The sequence below is a fragment of the Ostrea edulis genome, chromosome 2 (genome assembly GCF_947568905.1).
Source record: "Ostrea edulis chromosome 2, xbOstEdul1.1, whole genome shotgun sequence".
NCBI lineage: Eukaryota > Metazoa > Mollusca > Bivalvia > Ostreida > Ostreidae > Ostrea > Ostrea edulis.
Genome location: NC_079165.1, coordinates 27,791,380 through 27,805,411, shown reverse-complemented (window position 1 = coordinate 27,805,411; position 14,032 = coordinate 27,791,380). Strand labels below are relative to the sequence as shown.

General features: G+C 36.7%; 1 protein-coding gene across 3 annotated transcripts; it reads right to left on the bottom strand.

Moving 5' to 3' along the window:
* Window positions 1-5,940: 5,940 nt before the first annotated feature.
* LOC125681903 (uncharacterized) lies at window positions 5,941-13,758 on the bottom strand. Of its 3 annotated transcripts, XM_048922158.2 has the most exons (8): window positions 13,526-13,757; window positions 13,002-13,345; window positions 12,556-12,858; window positions 11,872-12,429; window positions 11,475-11,764; window positions 10,947-11,165; window positions 9,830-9,962; window positions 5,941-7,645 (listed from the first exon to the last, which is right to left on the bottom strand). In XM_048922158.2, exons 1-8 carry the CDS (start codon window positions 13,561-13,563, stop codon window positions 7,026-7,028), a joined length of 2,505 nt encoding a protein of 834 aa, XP_048778115.1. In that variant the 5' UTR covers window positions 13,564-13,757; the 3' UTR covers window positions 5,941-7,025. The 3 variants fall into 3 exon arrangements, with proteins under 3 accessions (XP_048778115.1, XP_048778114.1, XP_048778116.1); XM_048922157.2 differs by having other exon boundaries at window positions 11,872-12,858; window positions 13,526-13,758; XM_048922159.2 differs by having other exon boundaries at window positions 11,872-12,858; window positions 13,530-13,757.
* Window positions 13,759-14,032: the final 274 nt, after the last annotated feature.

The following is a 14,032-nucleotide window of genomic DNA, read 5'->3' as shown; positions in this document are numbered from 1 at the left end:
CTAATAACAGTGTCATCTGCATGAAAAGAAATAGAAGTTTGAAATAGAGTGGTAACCAAGTCTCAATGGTGTAACGTGTGTAGCGTCCGTGTAACGTGTAGCAGTCATCCAGTCAAGCGCTGATCACGCTCGCCTCTGCTTAACTCTCGTGATCAGTAGAGAGACACAACCAACATCGCTAGAAAAGCTAGCTCTCTAGCGAAGCCGTATAAGTCCCCTATATACTGTTCGCTACACTTCCCGCCGCTCAGGGAAGCTTCGTCCCGAAGCTTAGCGTGAATTCTCTCTGAATGTCTGGCACATCTTCAGCAATGGAATTCGCTGTTCCGGACAACAACCACCGTCGTCCCCGGGTGAAACCACGTCCGTACCCAGAGCTCCGAAGAGACTACCTGAAGAAGGCCCACCAACACCAGAGTCACTATGCTGCCAGCAGTTTGTAACGTGTAGCGGTTACCCAGCTTAATTTGCGTGATCAAGAGAGAGACTCTAGCACATCGCTAGAAAAGTGAAACGTCAATGTAACGTTTTTTTTTAAATTCTTATATTTTGAATATATTGAAAAAAATTCTGCGTATACCATTTATGTGCTTTTTGGTCCATAGAACACTTCGCCATAACGATGAAAGGTGAAGATAACGAACAGTGATCAATCTCATAAATCCCATAAGTAATACAAAATAGATAGTTGGGCAAATACGGACCCCTGGACACACCAGAGGTGGGATCAGGTGCCTGTCTGGCGTGTTTCATACCGATTGTTTGACCGTTCGTAGCACACTGATTTTGACTACGGATTACTTCGTTTACCCGATCAAGATATAGGGCTTACCGGTTGACAGAGGATGCTAACTCCTCTTAGACTTCTGATCCCACTTCTGATATCTCCAGAGGTCTGTGTTTGCCCAACTCTCTGTTTTGTATTGATTATAGGAGTTTTGAGATTGATCAATGTTCGTTATCTTCACCTTTCCTTTCACCATATCAAATGCTTGTTTAAAGTCAACGAAGGCACACATTTGTTCTTCCTTTGCATCAAAACAGGGCAGTTGGAGTATAAGTACGATTACCAAATGTGGAATTCATGCCAAGTTAGTTTAAAATACAATTATAATGATGAGCCTTACAAACAAAGACAATGTTGTTACAAGCTTTGTCAGCTGGAACCAAAGCACATATTCCTCACGGAACCTATCTAACTCTTTGACCACTGCTGGTTTACCAAACGCAGAAGGATAGATGGTACATACTTTTGTTTTGATGTGTCTAATACGGGGTGTTAATTCCTCTTATACTTTTGATCCACCATGGCAAAGTATCAAGATCTTTTTCGTATTTAGCCTATCATCTGGCATAATATTTGACATACATGTAATTCATATTATCAATGAAGTACTATCGCCAATTGAAAGACCAAGTTTCGCTCAATTTAGGACCTTTAAGCAATGAATTATTATTTTTTGAAAGATGTAGTCTCATAACTGCAACAGTGTGTGCAAACTTTTTTTTTTCATAACACGCTCACACTCACGCGCGTTATTCAATTGGTATGTACACACCGTTGCAGTGATGAGACTACATCTTTCAAAAATAAGTCATTGCTTATATTTACATTTTTAAAACCTTTTTAAAACGTGTATTTTTTATTTATATCTTAAATCTCCCGCCTAATTCTTTGTGTAAGTAGCGATTAACGGAACAGCCATGGGAAGCAAAAGTGTAATGTCATAACGTAAAAGAATCAATTAGATTGCATAAACATCAATTATTAACAAAGTTGTACAATCTGAATTGGGTTTAAACATGTAGTTCATATCTTTTCAAATCTAATTGTAAACAGCGTAGGTATAGTCACTATAGGTGTTAGTTGGCCGTGTTGTCACTTCGAGAAAGAAGTACAATTACTGAAAGAAGAATTGTTGAAAAATCCCGCACTTGAATTTATTTATTGTGTTTGTTTGGTGCTATTATCCACATGAGAGATAGGACCAACTTATCTGACATCGAATGAGGTGCACTTGTGTTGTCTGAGACGGGAATGGACAACAAAGCTTTGTTCTTATTCTGCACACGTGCGGCCGAGAACAGAAACTGGTAACTTTGTGTGTAATACAAATAGTAGAAGTCTGTACCATACCACCCCATAATAAAAGGTAATACTAATTTTATTATTAAGTGGTATGATATACACCCCTACTATTATTATTACAAAACTACCGGTTCCTGTGGAACGAGGTGCTAGATGCAGACGACATGCTCGACAGTGTCCATACGTATAACAGATTTATAGTGATTCGGTCTTATTAATAAGCAAATATACTTCAAAACTCTCTAATGCATTTTATCACAGGATTAAAGAGTAATGTAAATATTTTAAAATAAGTGATTTTAGGTCCTCATTTTCAACTATATCAACATCACCAGTAATGACATGTCCAGCTGGACTATAGTTGAAAGAAGACGAACAAGAACATGTAGGTGGACTAAGTATAAGATGGTCTATATCCAGGCACTACAGATTTTGTTAATTAAAATGTTTGGGTGCAATAGTAGAAGTATATTTGTAGGAGATATAAGGTATATTTATATGATACAGTATATATGTTTTTGTGTAATCTAATATTGAGTATTAATTTAAGTGTGTTATAAATGGGTTTTAAGTAATTCATAACTCAGTTAGATGCACAGAATTATCATGTGAAGTAATGAGATACACGTTTTTGATGTAACAATTTGAATTGTGATTTGTTTGGTGATTCACATTCATGTTTTATTGAACTACTCCTCACGATGTGGTTTGTCTGTTGTGATAAAGATTATGGTTAGTTTTGTACTGTAAACAAATTATCTTTAATACAAAATATTGTATTCTAAAGTGAATTTGTCGTATATTAATTTGTCACTTTGAGATTGATGTGTAAGGTCAAAGAACGATAACTCTTAACGAAGGTATATACTTGCACCATCTTTTACTTATACAACTTTATCATTGTATTTTGCAGCGGTCATTAATAAACATAAAATTAAGACATCAGCACTGTCCTATATCTGATCAAGTTGTGTAATTTTGATGAATTGTGTCATATCAGGCATGTCGGATGACAATAAGAGACGATTGTCTTCAGGTGGTTCTATTCCTCAGCCGAGCAATGAATCGTAGAGTCAGTCAACAGTAGAAACAATGGAAATGGTGACCCCACTGAACGGAACAAGCTTAACAATGCACCACCGCCAGTCCATTCGAACACTCCACAATCTACTTGGGTGGACCAGTTAATCAATGATCAGAATAAATGATCTGGACATAAAAATCTTTAAAATTGACAAAATAAGTAAAGATTTGAGTTATTCATATGTCAACATTATTAACGACGTTTGTGAAACAGTTAGATATTTCTGGAACCTGATAATGTGGAAAGAGCTCACCGCTTAGAAATAGAAACAGCCAATAGTAGTGGAATTCTCTAGTTTTCGAGTTAGCAATGTATTTAAGATGAGAAAATGAAATTCCAGTGTGCGTAAGCATTTTCCAAGAGAAGTAGCTCAGAAGCGAAAATCACTCACCCCAGTACTAGTTATGGAGAGAGCATCGAGGAGCAGTGGAAGTCGATAAATTCTTCATTGAAGTAAGCTGTACTTGGCACCAAGATAAGACGACACGGACGAGGATCAGCAGACATTGGAAACACAAAACGAGAAGAATGATGACGATGATTACATCAGCAGACCATGGAAACACGAAACGAGGAGAATTATGACGATGATTAGGCCAGTAGATCATGGAAACACAAATCGAGGAGAATGGTGATGATGATTAGATCAGCAGACATTGGAAACAGAAAACGAGGTAATGATGACGATGATAAAGCCATCAGACAATGGAAACGGAAAACGAGGATAATGGTGACGATGATTAGGCCAGTAGACCATGGAAACACAAAACGAGGAGAATGGTGACGATGATTAGATCAGTAGACCATGGAAACACAAAACTAGGAGAATGATGACGATTATTAGGTCAGCAGACCATGGAAACACAAAACGAGGAGAATGGTGACGATGATTAGGCCAGCAGACATTGGAAACACAAAACTAGGAGAATGGTGACGATGATTAGATCAGCAGATACTGGAAACACAAAACGAGGTAATGATGACGATGATTAAGCCATCAGACATTGGAAACACAAAACGAGGAGAATAATGACGCTGATTAGATCAGCAGACATTGTAAACGGAAAACGAGGATAATGATGACGATGATAGGCCAGTAGAATCAAAACAATATGTTTCTTACCTGTAAAATATGCACAACACTGTTATAGGATTTAAACTTGACCAGTTTTTAATACCAAATCCCAAAAATTGATGAGAGAATTGTACGGAAGCCGATAGGTGCCAGGATATATAATTTTAATTCAATATTCGTTCAACTGGCGGCCCTCACTTAATCTATATTGCGGCCGCAAGTTATTCAGCTCCTCTCTCTCTTCCAAAATGAAAGGGGCACAACCCATATAATCTTCTTCTCCAAGACTTAGGGATATGTACATGCGCGCGTTACACAATTAAGAGCATTATTGTTTGTCGATTATGCAATTAATTTACAAAGTTATATAAATGTTCATGATATCAAATGTCGACAGATTCGAGCACGAGAAAATCTCAATGTATACTTCAAATACCAACGTACCAGGCACGTAGAACCAAGGGGCTGACCCTCCACCTTTTCGATAACGTTCATTTTCCGTTATTTTCACATGCAAAGTAAGTTATTTGCAATTGTAATATAAGATATATTAGCGAATTGGCACCTACCCCACTCATTTGGTGGTAGTAATGAATGGTAAAAATGTAATGATGAATGGACTGATGAATTAAAGGGCGAACGGAGCAATCCTCCCTCCTATATTTTGATGTATGCTGATGCCATGGTGTTGCTTGCAGAATCAGTTACTAAATTACAAAATGTTTTAAGTACGATGCAAATTTATACAGGTGAATGGGGGTTAGTTGAAATACGGATGTGAAGTTTATGGATTGCACAGAGAACCTGATATTGAAAAGGTTCACCTGGCTTGGCACACTGATTTTGACTACGGATAACTCCGTTGGCCTGATCGAGATATGGAACTCACAGCGGGTGTGACCGGTCGACAGGGGATGCTTACTCCTCCTAGGCACCTGATCCTACCTCTGGTATATCTAGGGGTCCGTGTTTGCCCAACTATCTATTTTGTATTGCTGATGGGAGATATGAGATTGATCACCGTTCGTTATCTTCACCTTTCATTCTTACTTGGTGTTCGTGAAACCACTAATACAATAATGGTGTATTTTGAAATAGAGCGTTCACCACTGTATCATGTTCGTAGGTTGAGAATATTTGGTTTAAAATCTTGCAGTCCGAAATTGGGTACTTAATGCTGCATATGAATGTTTATACGACATCTGAGAAAATACAAAGCATCTAAGCCGTAACTGGGCTGCTTTTATTAAGGATAAATTTGATAGTTTTGAACTTGGTTATATGTGGAGTGATCAGAGTAACTTATAGATAGTGCAGGGGTTTCAACGGTCTCGTTTAAAGTCAGCATTTCGCAAATTATATGGTCGTTATAACAACCAAGTTTGCCAATACAACCTATCATTGGGTCAAATGCTGTCTGACTTGTATCATACCGATTGTTAGGCTGTTCTTGGCATGCTGATTTGGACTACGGATAACTCCGTTTACCTGATCAGGATATAGGGCTCACGACGGGTGTAACTGGTTGACAGGGGGTGATTATTCCTCCTGGGCACCTGGTCCCACCTTTAGTGTGTCTAAGGGTCCGTGTTTGCCCAATTCTCTATTTCGTATTGCTTATAGGATTTATGAGATTAATCATGGTTCGTTATCTTCACCTTCCATGTGTGTTTGTCATTAATACAACAAAGATTGAAGGATCATTTTATTCGAAATTTACATAACAATATGCAAAATGAATCAAAATGCACTTTTTACAAACAGTTGGTTGATAATTTGTGCCTGCAATATTTCCTTAAAAAATCTATCCCAATAATGTACAAAAAGGGTATATCCACAATAAGGTTATCATCACTTAATTTATTCATTGAAACTGGCAGACATAAAATATACCATGTGAAAAACGGTTTTGTAAAACGTATGTTACTGAAGGGAAGGATGAATACCACTTTTTGTTAGTATGTCTTGTATATAGTCAGATTCGAGTTAAATTAGTGAAAATATATTACTGGAGTAAACTCCCTATGTTCAAATTTATACAGCTATTAAGTGTACATGTGAACAATGTTAAAGAACTTTGTAACTTAGGAACATTTATTTGTAAAGCTCTAGAACTAAGAACAGTCTGTAACGTGTAATCTTTAAATCTCTACTGTACCGCCATTCTCCTCTCTACTATCATTATACTAGCATATACTTAGGAGAGGGCGTTCCACGTTTTAAGAACTTGTTCCCAAACCTTTTATTGTAAACATCTCAACAATGAAATATATTCGAACCATTTAGGCATCACATTGACATCTGCTTGATATTTGTAAGAAATGTTTGTTTATTTTCAGTTTTGTTGTAATATTGTTGTGAGTTCAATTTCTGAAAATGTCTTTCGCAATAAAACGAAGAATTGATAATGTGTTAGTATGGTTTGACACAGAGCATCAAGCTAGACGTCTACATTCAAATGTGAGAAAATACTGTATGTCAAATTGACGGAGTAAATTGACCAGACTGAAAACTTGTGTATATGTATCATGTTTGTTAGTTTGAATTGTAGTTTATGGAACGTCACTCACAAGCTGTTGCAACCATTATAATCAACTGATCATAGAAATGATACGCAAATAAAAAAAAAAATGCATAGTTTGCCAACAACGACAGGAAGTATTCATGCACCACATGTGCTGACATTTCACAATAACATTTTTTCTGTATTTTCTGTGTCAAGAAGCTGCTCTATACGTCTGTTACCCTGTAAACGTGATGATTGGTTGACAAGAGCTTCATCTCTCGGACTTGTTTGATGACGTACTACTTAGCAAAGCACCCTTCATTTCAGCTACGTCAGCGTCCGTGAGAACTATTATCTCTTTGCCACCAGCCACTTCTTTCAGACGTTCTTGAATGAAGGGACATTTTGAAAATTCCCCACAAAGAACGATAGCAGATGAATCGCTCTCTAAAATTAAAGGTGCGACTTTCTCCATGATCATTTCTACGACGGGTTCGAAAAAAGAGCGAAACACGTCACATGATATTATCAAATTTCCTGATGAAAAATTAACTGAATCTTTGTATTCAGATGATTCGATTAAGTCGTAAATAGTTGATTCATTTTCTGTCTGAATGTGAACAGGAATCATTGGCGATATTGGCAATTCTATGTCATCACCGGTTAGGCTAAACGTCATCCTCTGGATCTCAAATTCCCGCAAAAGATCCTTATAATCTTCCTGTTCATTTTCTCTTATTTTATTTACATTTTCCACCCCAAACAAGAGTGATAGAAATTCTGAAAAGCCATTTCTAACTTGCTTGCAACCCAAAGGCATGTCAACCACGTTTCTTACTTCTGATATATCGCCATTTTGCAGAGTGTGTTGGGATATGGTCGACATAGCATCTGTTAAAGAGATTTCATATATATATATATATATATATATCCAATAATAAAAGTCAAGAAACACAAAACTCGAATAACATTTCACTGTTAGCGCTTTCGGCTTTAATGCCTCTTCAGACAGTTATAAAATGAAATAATATTGCTAAGTAACGTCAACATATCACGACGTAAGTAATCATCTAGAGGAAGGCAGAGAAAAAATTCTTAAATGCGGCAAAATATTAACACCAAATTCTAACATGACATGCAAATCCGAAAATGTAATATATTGTATGATATGACCTGCCCTACCTGTAATGAAAACTATATCGGACAAACCAACAAACTGAACGCCCGTGTGCGCGTCCACAAGCAGCAAATTCGCGATCCAAGTATCAGAAATTCGCCATGTTCCGAACATTTTGCCAATTGTGGTCATGGAGATTTCAACATATTTCCATTTTATAAAATGTATAATGACTGCGAAATTTCCAGAGTTACAAAGGAGGAATACTTTATAAAATTGTTTAATCCCAAACTTAATAGAAAATAACTGTGTAAAATTGAAACTACATTGAACTGAACTCTGTAATTGATTTCCAAGTATTGTCTAATATTGTGTGTATTATACCGCTACCAGTATAATTTATTATGACGTCACAAAGGACATTTACTTACGTCGTGATATGTTGACGTTACTTAGCAATATTATTTCATTTTATAACTGTCTGAAGAGGCATTAAAGCCGAAAGCGCTAACAGTGAAATGTTATTCGAGTTTTGTGTTTCTTGACTTTTATTATTGGATGTATTTACTGTATCAAATACCGAATTCTTTTTTACAAACTATATATATATATATATATATATATATATATATATATATATATAAACATTAAAACACTTTTCAAAATATTTCAGCCGTTATATATATAAGTCTATGATAAACACGCTTTACAAAGAAACCATTTTCCTCACTCAGTACAACAGTGTATCATTCTTGTTACCAATGTAGATTATTGATACTTGTCGTTTTTTCGTGGTGTTTGTTACTAGCTCACCTGAGCCGAAGGCTCAAGTGAGCTTTTCTGATCAAAATTTGCCCGTTGTCTGTCGTCGGCGTGGTAAACTTTTCACATTTTCATCTTCTTCTCAAGAACCACTGGACCAATTTCAACCAAACTTGCCACAAAGCATCCTTGGGTAAAGGGTTTTCAAGTTTGATCAAATGAAGGGCCATGTCCCATAATCACAAAAATGCAAAAATAGGGTGAGGATCATTTAAAAATCTTCTTCTCAAGAACCACTAGGCCAGAAAAGCTTAAATTTTCATGAAAGCTTCCTGACATAGTGCAGATTTAAGTTGTTCAAATCATGGCCCCCGGGGGTTGGATGGGGCCACAATAGGGGATCAAAGTTTTACATACAAATATATAGGATAAATCTTTAAAAATCTTCTTCTCAAGAACCACTGAGCCAGAAAAACTGAGATTTACATGAAAGCTTTGACATATTTCAGATTTCAGTTTGTTAAAATCATGGCCCCCAGGGGAGGATGGTGTCACAAGGGGGGGGGGGGGGTCAAAGTTTTGAATCCAAATATATAGAGGAAATCTTTAAATATGAGCCAAGTGACTCAGTTGAGCGATGTGGCCCTTGGGCCTCTTGTGTGTTTATGTGATATATGTCTCTTGATAAAGACGCTGGTTGCGTCGAAAATTTGAGTTTTAAATAACCAACAGTGTCGTGGCCTTTTCAGTGCTTTTATATATATATATATATATATATATATATATATATATATATCCTAAAGATATACAAAAACTCCCACTAGTACTAAAACTACGCTAAATGTACGAACGTACTTAACATCCAAATTACATGTTTATTGTTTGTGGGTAGCTAATCATTCGTTTTCAATATTTCTCTTCCATCATTTGTTTTTAATCAGGAAAATTGCATCCAAATACCAAACCCCAAGTAAAATAGTAAGACAGATTTGGTAAGCTTTACTTAAGGTAACTTGACTTTAATTTCAGTATGATGTCATACTAAGTTACCATGGTAAATGGGGCATCTTCATATTGTATTGTATCCACAATCCAAATATCGAAATCACAAGTGAAATAGAAGAAGGGAAAAGGAAATGTAAATAAGACTAAAACAATATGTTTCTCTTCAGGGAAAGACAGAATAAACACCTTACCTCCTAAACTGATGACCATATATGGCATTCCCTCCTTCATCCTGTGTAGCTCTGTCGCTGAAGAATGTTGACAGTAGCTGGCCACGCCGTCACAATAGCTCATAATCGAAATATCACGTGAGTCAAACCCTGTCTGCAATGTGAATGTACACTACGATATATATATATAAAGTCAAAAAATAAAAGCCAGTACTCAAAGTTTGAGTACTGGATTTTATTTTTTGACTTTATTCTACCCCGATACCAAGATAAAAGAATTTATTGAATATATATATATATATATATATATATATATATATATATATATATATATATATATATATAATATATATACAAACATATACCTACCTACCCACCTCTACCCCCCTCTCTCTATATATGTAAAACTTATACGGTACCAATTTTGATGCACCAGATGCGCATTTCGACAAATATTTCTCTTCAGTGATGCTTAACCGAAATGATTGAAATCCGAAATAACAATGAAGTTTTAGAGCTATTTTAGGGAAAAACAGAGTGCCAAAAGAGAGAGAGAGGGGGAGAGAGAGGAGGAGGAGGAGGAGGAGGAGGAGGAGGAGGAGGAGAGAGAGAGAGAGAGAGAGAGAGAGAGAGAGAGAGAGATAGAGAGAGAAAGAGAGAGAGAGAGAGAAGTGAAAGAAAGAGGGGAGAGAAAGAGATAAGGGAGAGAGAGAGAGAGAAGAGAGTGGAGAGAGAGAGAGAGAGAGAGAGAGAGAGAGGGGGAGGGAAAGAGAGAGGAATAAAGAGAAAGAGTCAAATTCATCTAAGGATAAGAGCTATGCGTGAGGGAGATAATCCTTAATTTTGAAATGATTAAGGAATTTTGTAACAGCAATTAAGTATACACCCGTATTTTTAAGCTAGTAACGAAGTACTTAGTTACTGGGCTGTAGAGACCCTCGGGGACTAACAGTCCACCAGCAGAGGCCTCGACCCAGGGGTCATAATGTAAAAGTTGTACGGTACCAATATATATAACACTTCCATCAGTATCTAAGGTATGCTGTACATTGGGTTTGAAACATTCTTTAATCTATAAAGCACGTCCATTACAATTAACTTGCAATTGATGAATTTCTAGACATATGCAATTATTTACCTCCTCAAATATTGGCTTCACAGCTGATATGAAATGACTGTTTGAGGCCAAATGTGTCACTAGCACGCATTTTATTTTATTTGGTTTCACATTTGGCGCCTCTTGTTTGACACACTCTAACACCTGGTCAATGATATATTTTAAAGCAAGCTGCAGCACCAGCAACACTTTCACGGTTTTTCCTCCTTGATCTGTAACATGCGTATTCTCCAGTGAACCCTAGAAAAGATACAAGTGGTGTGGATATATGTATCATATTTTGAATTTTAATTCATTGATTGAATATTGTTTAGCGTCCCTCTCGAGGATATTTCACTGATATGAGCTGTCACCATTGCCGGTAAAGGGCTGCAAAATTTAGGCCTATGCTCGGCGCTTACGGCCTTTGAGCAGGTTTTCGGGTCTCATCCGATGGATTGCCCCATTTAGTCGCCTCTTACGACAAGGGAGGGGTACGGAGGACCTATTCTAACCTGGATCCTTGCGGGAATTTTGAAGTTTGATATAACAAATGAAAGCACAAATTACCTCAGTGGGCAAATGGGTAGTGAATTCTTCAAAATAAAGATAATCTTTAAATCTATCTTCATTGTCTGCAATTTTAGCGTATGCATCTTCAGCCTCAAATCCAAAGGAATTAAACGTTCTGTCTTGGTTCAATAAAATATGATTTTTTGTTCTATTTGTAGTTTCACTGCCAAGTACCCAGGTTCCAATTTCTATCTCGTCCAATTTACTTTTTCTGGCGTAAGCAAATCCAGAGGTAGATGTCCCAAAATCAATAGCCACCACATAGCCGATCTCTTTTCCTTTGTGTTCTATTTTAAAATAAATAGGTACATGATTATAATTTCAACAGCTTTATTATTTAGATAAACTGTGTTCAGTTGATGCACCAGATTTCGTAATATACATCTAAACTTACTAGAGGCTTCCTCAACGTTTTCAACTTTCAAGACGACATCGCCTTTCTCTAAGCCAAACAATTCCAGATATGGGACATGAAGTAATAATTCTTCAAACTTTTTGTGAAGATTACCATTTCTATATTCTTTTTGGTAGGTATCGAAATCTCTGCTAGCCTCGAATTTCATGTGAAAGACTATAGATCCAACTTCAGCCTTTGCTTCTTTTATATTGAAATGGGAAGTTATTGCAGCCATTTGACCAATGATGTGAAAAAATGCGGTCATACGATTTTGCACATCGATTCCTGCCCACCACTGAACTTTTTTGGTGACGTTGTCCAGGAGACTTTGAATGAGATCTCTGTCGTTTTCCTCATAAAAGTTTTGAGTACATAGTTTAACATTTTCAAAGAGAGCTAGAACTACAGAGGCCGACGTATTTTGATCGATCCAATCGCTGGCACAATTTATGAGCCTGCAGGTAATGCGGAGAAAGAAATTTGTTTGATCCGTCTTTTCATCCTTTGTAGGGATCACAGAAATGGTTGTCAAAGTATTGACAATGCTTGTGTCAGCTACATTGTAAAGAAATATAAGCAAACATAACGAATAATAAAAAATATCTTGATAGAGCAATTTTGAAGTTTTTAGTTGTCTTGAAATAAGGATTACAACTGGTGAATATGATATATTGATCATACCATGGGCCACTTCAATGGTAACATAGTTGCTGACGACCGACATTACATCATTGGTGATAAGAAGGAAATATGTGCCAGAATCGGTAACCTCGGCATCATTTATGATAAGTAGTGGATTATACCTATCAGTTGAAGAGCCTAAAAACTTTCTTTTTTGAATGTCAACGTCAATGACTTGTTCTTCCTCTTTCCGTTTCCATCTGACATATGTTGCATGGGGATAGGACAAAACAAATCCTTTAAGGAAAACTTCATTTCCAACTTCAATATTTCTTCTACCGCTCACTTCTACTTTTGGTGGCGCTGATTTATCAAAGGACCAATTAAATGAAAACAAATAAATGAATATCTTAATTAATGCTGATAATGATAACAATAATAAAACGAAACTGAATGCTACAATAAACTTTGTATTCATAATAGGCTCGCTAGACCTCCTTCTCTACCTGGATGGGGTGTCGTTTTACCCTGAATCGATAGTATTTCAAATGCTGCATCTCGCACTAATTTGCTTGATCTGTGGTCAACGTCTTCCAGTCGATTGATGAGCCAGTCATAATTTCCAATCGCTATGATTCCCTCTGACATCAGGTAGTATAGGTCTTCTCCAACGGTTGCCTCCCGCCGTTTAGGAGAATCGTCATACACCCCAATCGCGAATTTCCATTTTCTGTAATACTCCGATTCTGAGCCATCTGGCTTGAATTTGAATAGATATTCAGTTTGGAGGTCAGACAGAATCTTCAAATGTATTTTTCTAACTTCTTCCTCATTAGAAAAGTTAGGGATTCTGAAAGTTAAGAAATTTGTACGCAAAAATTATTCATTATGGTAAATAAATCAGAATCACGTTTAGGTGAAGGAATATTTTGAAATAATCAAGAAAAATCTGTGCACTCATATAAACAGGTAGCATTTTAAAGTATGTTGTTGGTTTGAAAAATCCCGCATCTTTCTGAAAGTAGCTTACCTACATGTATCTGTATTCAATGAAGTCCTTGTTGCCATTTTAAACTAAAATTAAGTATTTTGAAAGGTGACAACGACAGATAGTGCGCTTTATCAAATAGGATTCCACCGTTGCACTGGAGAGATATGCTAACTACAATGTTATTTAAATCCAAATACCTGTGTAGGTAATGATCTAGACAATGTCAAACTGATGTGTCAGGCATTTAGGAAGAAGGTCATAAGTCCATGATCAATAGAAAGGACCTCCCCACATTCGCTGTACTTGTGGTCCCCTTTTACCATCCTTCTTTTGAAAGAGAAATTGATTTATCTATTATATTTTTGGTAAATACTAAATACTGATTTATCTCCATTAAGTGTGTAATCTTTTTTCCCTGGGATATTGGAAGATAAGGGTAGAAAACTAAGTTCTAAATGGTCGTCCTTAACCTGAAATCTGCACGTCGCCCAGTATAAAAAGGTCTCACTCTGTGGAGTCTATAAGGGACACAGGCTCCTACAGATC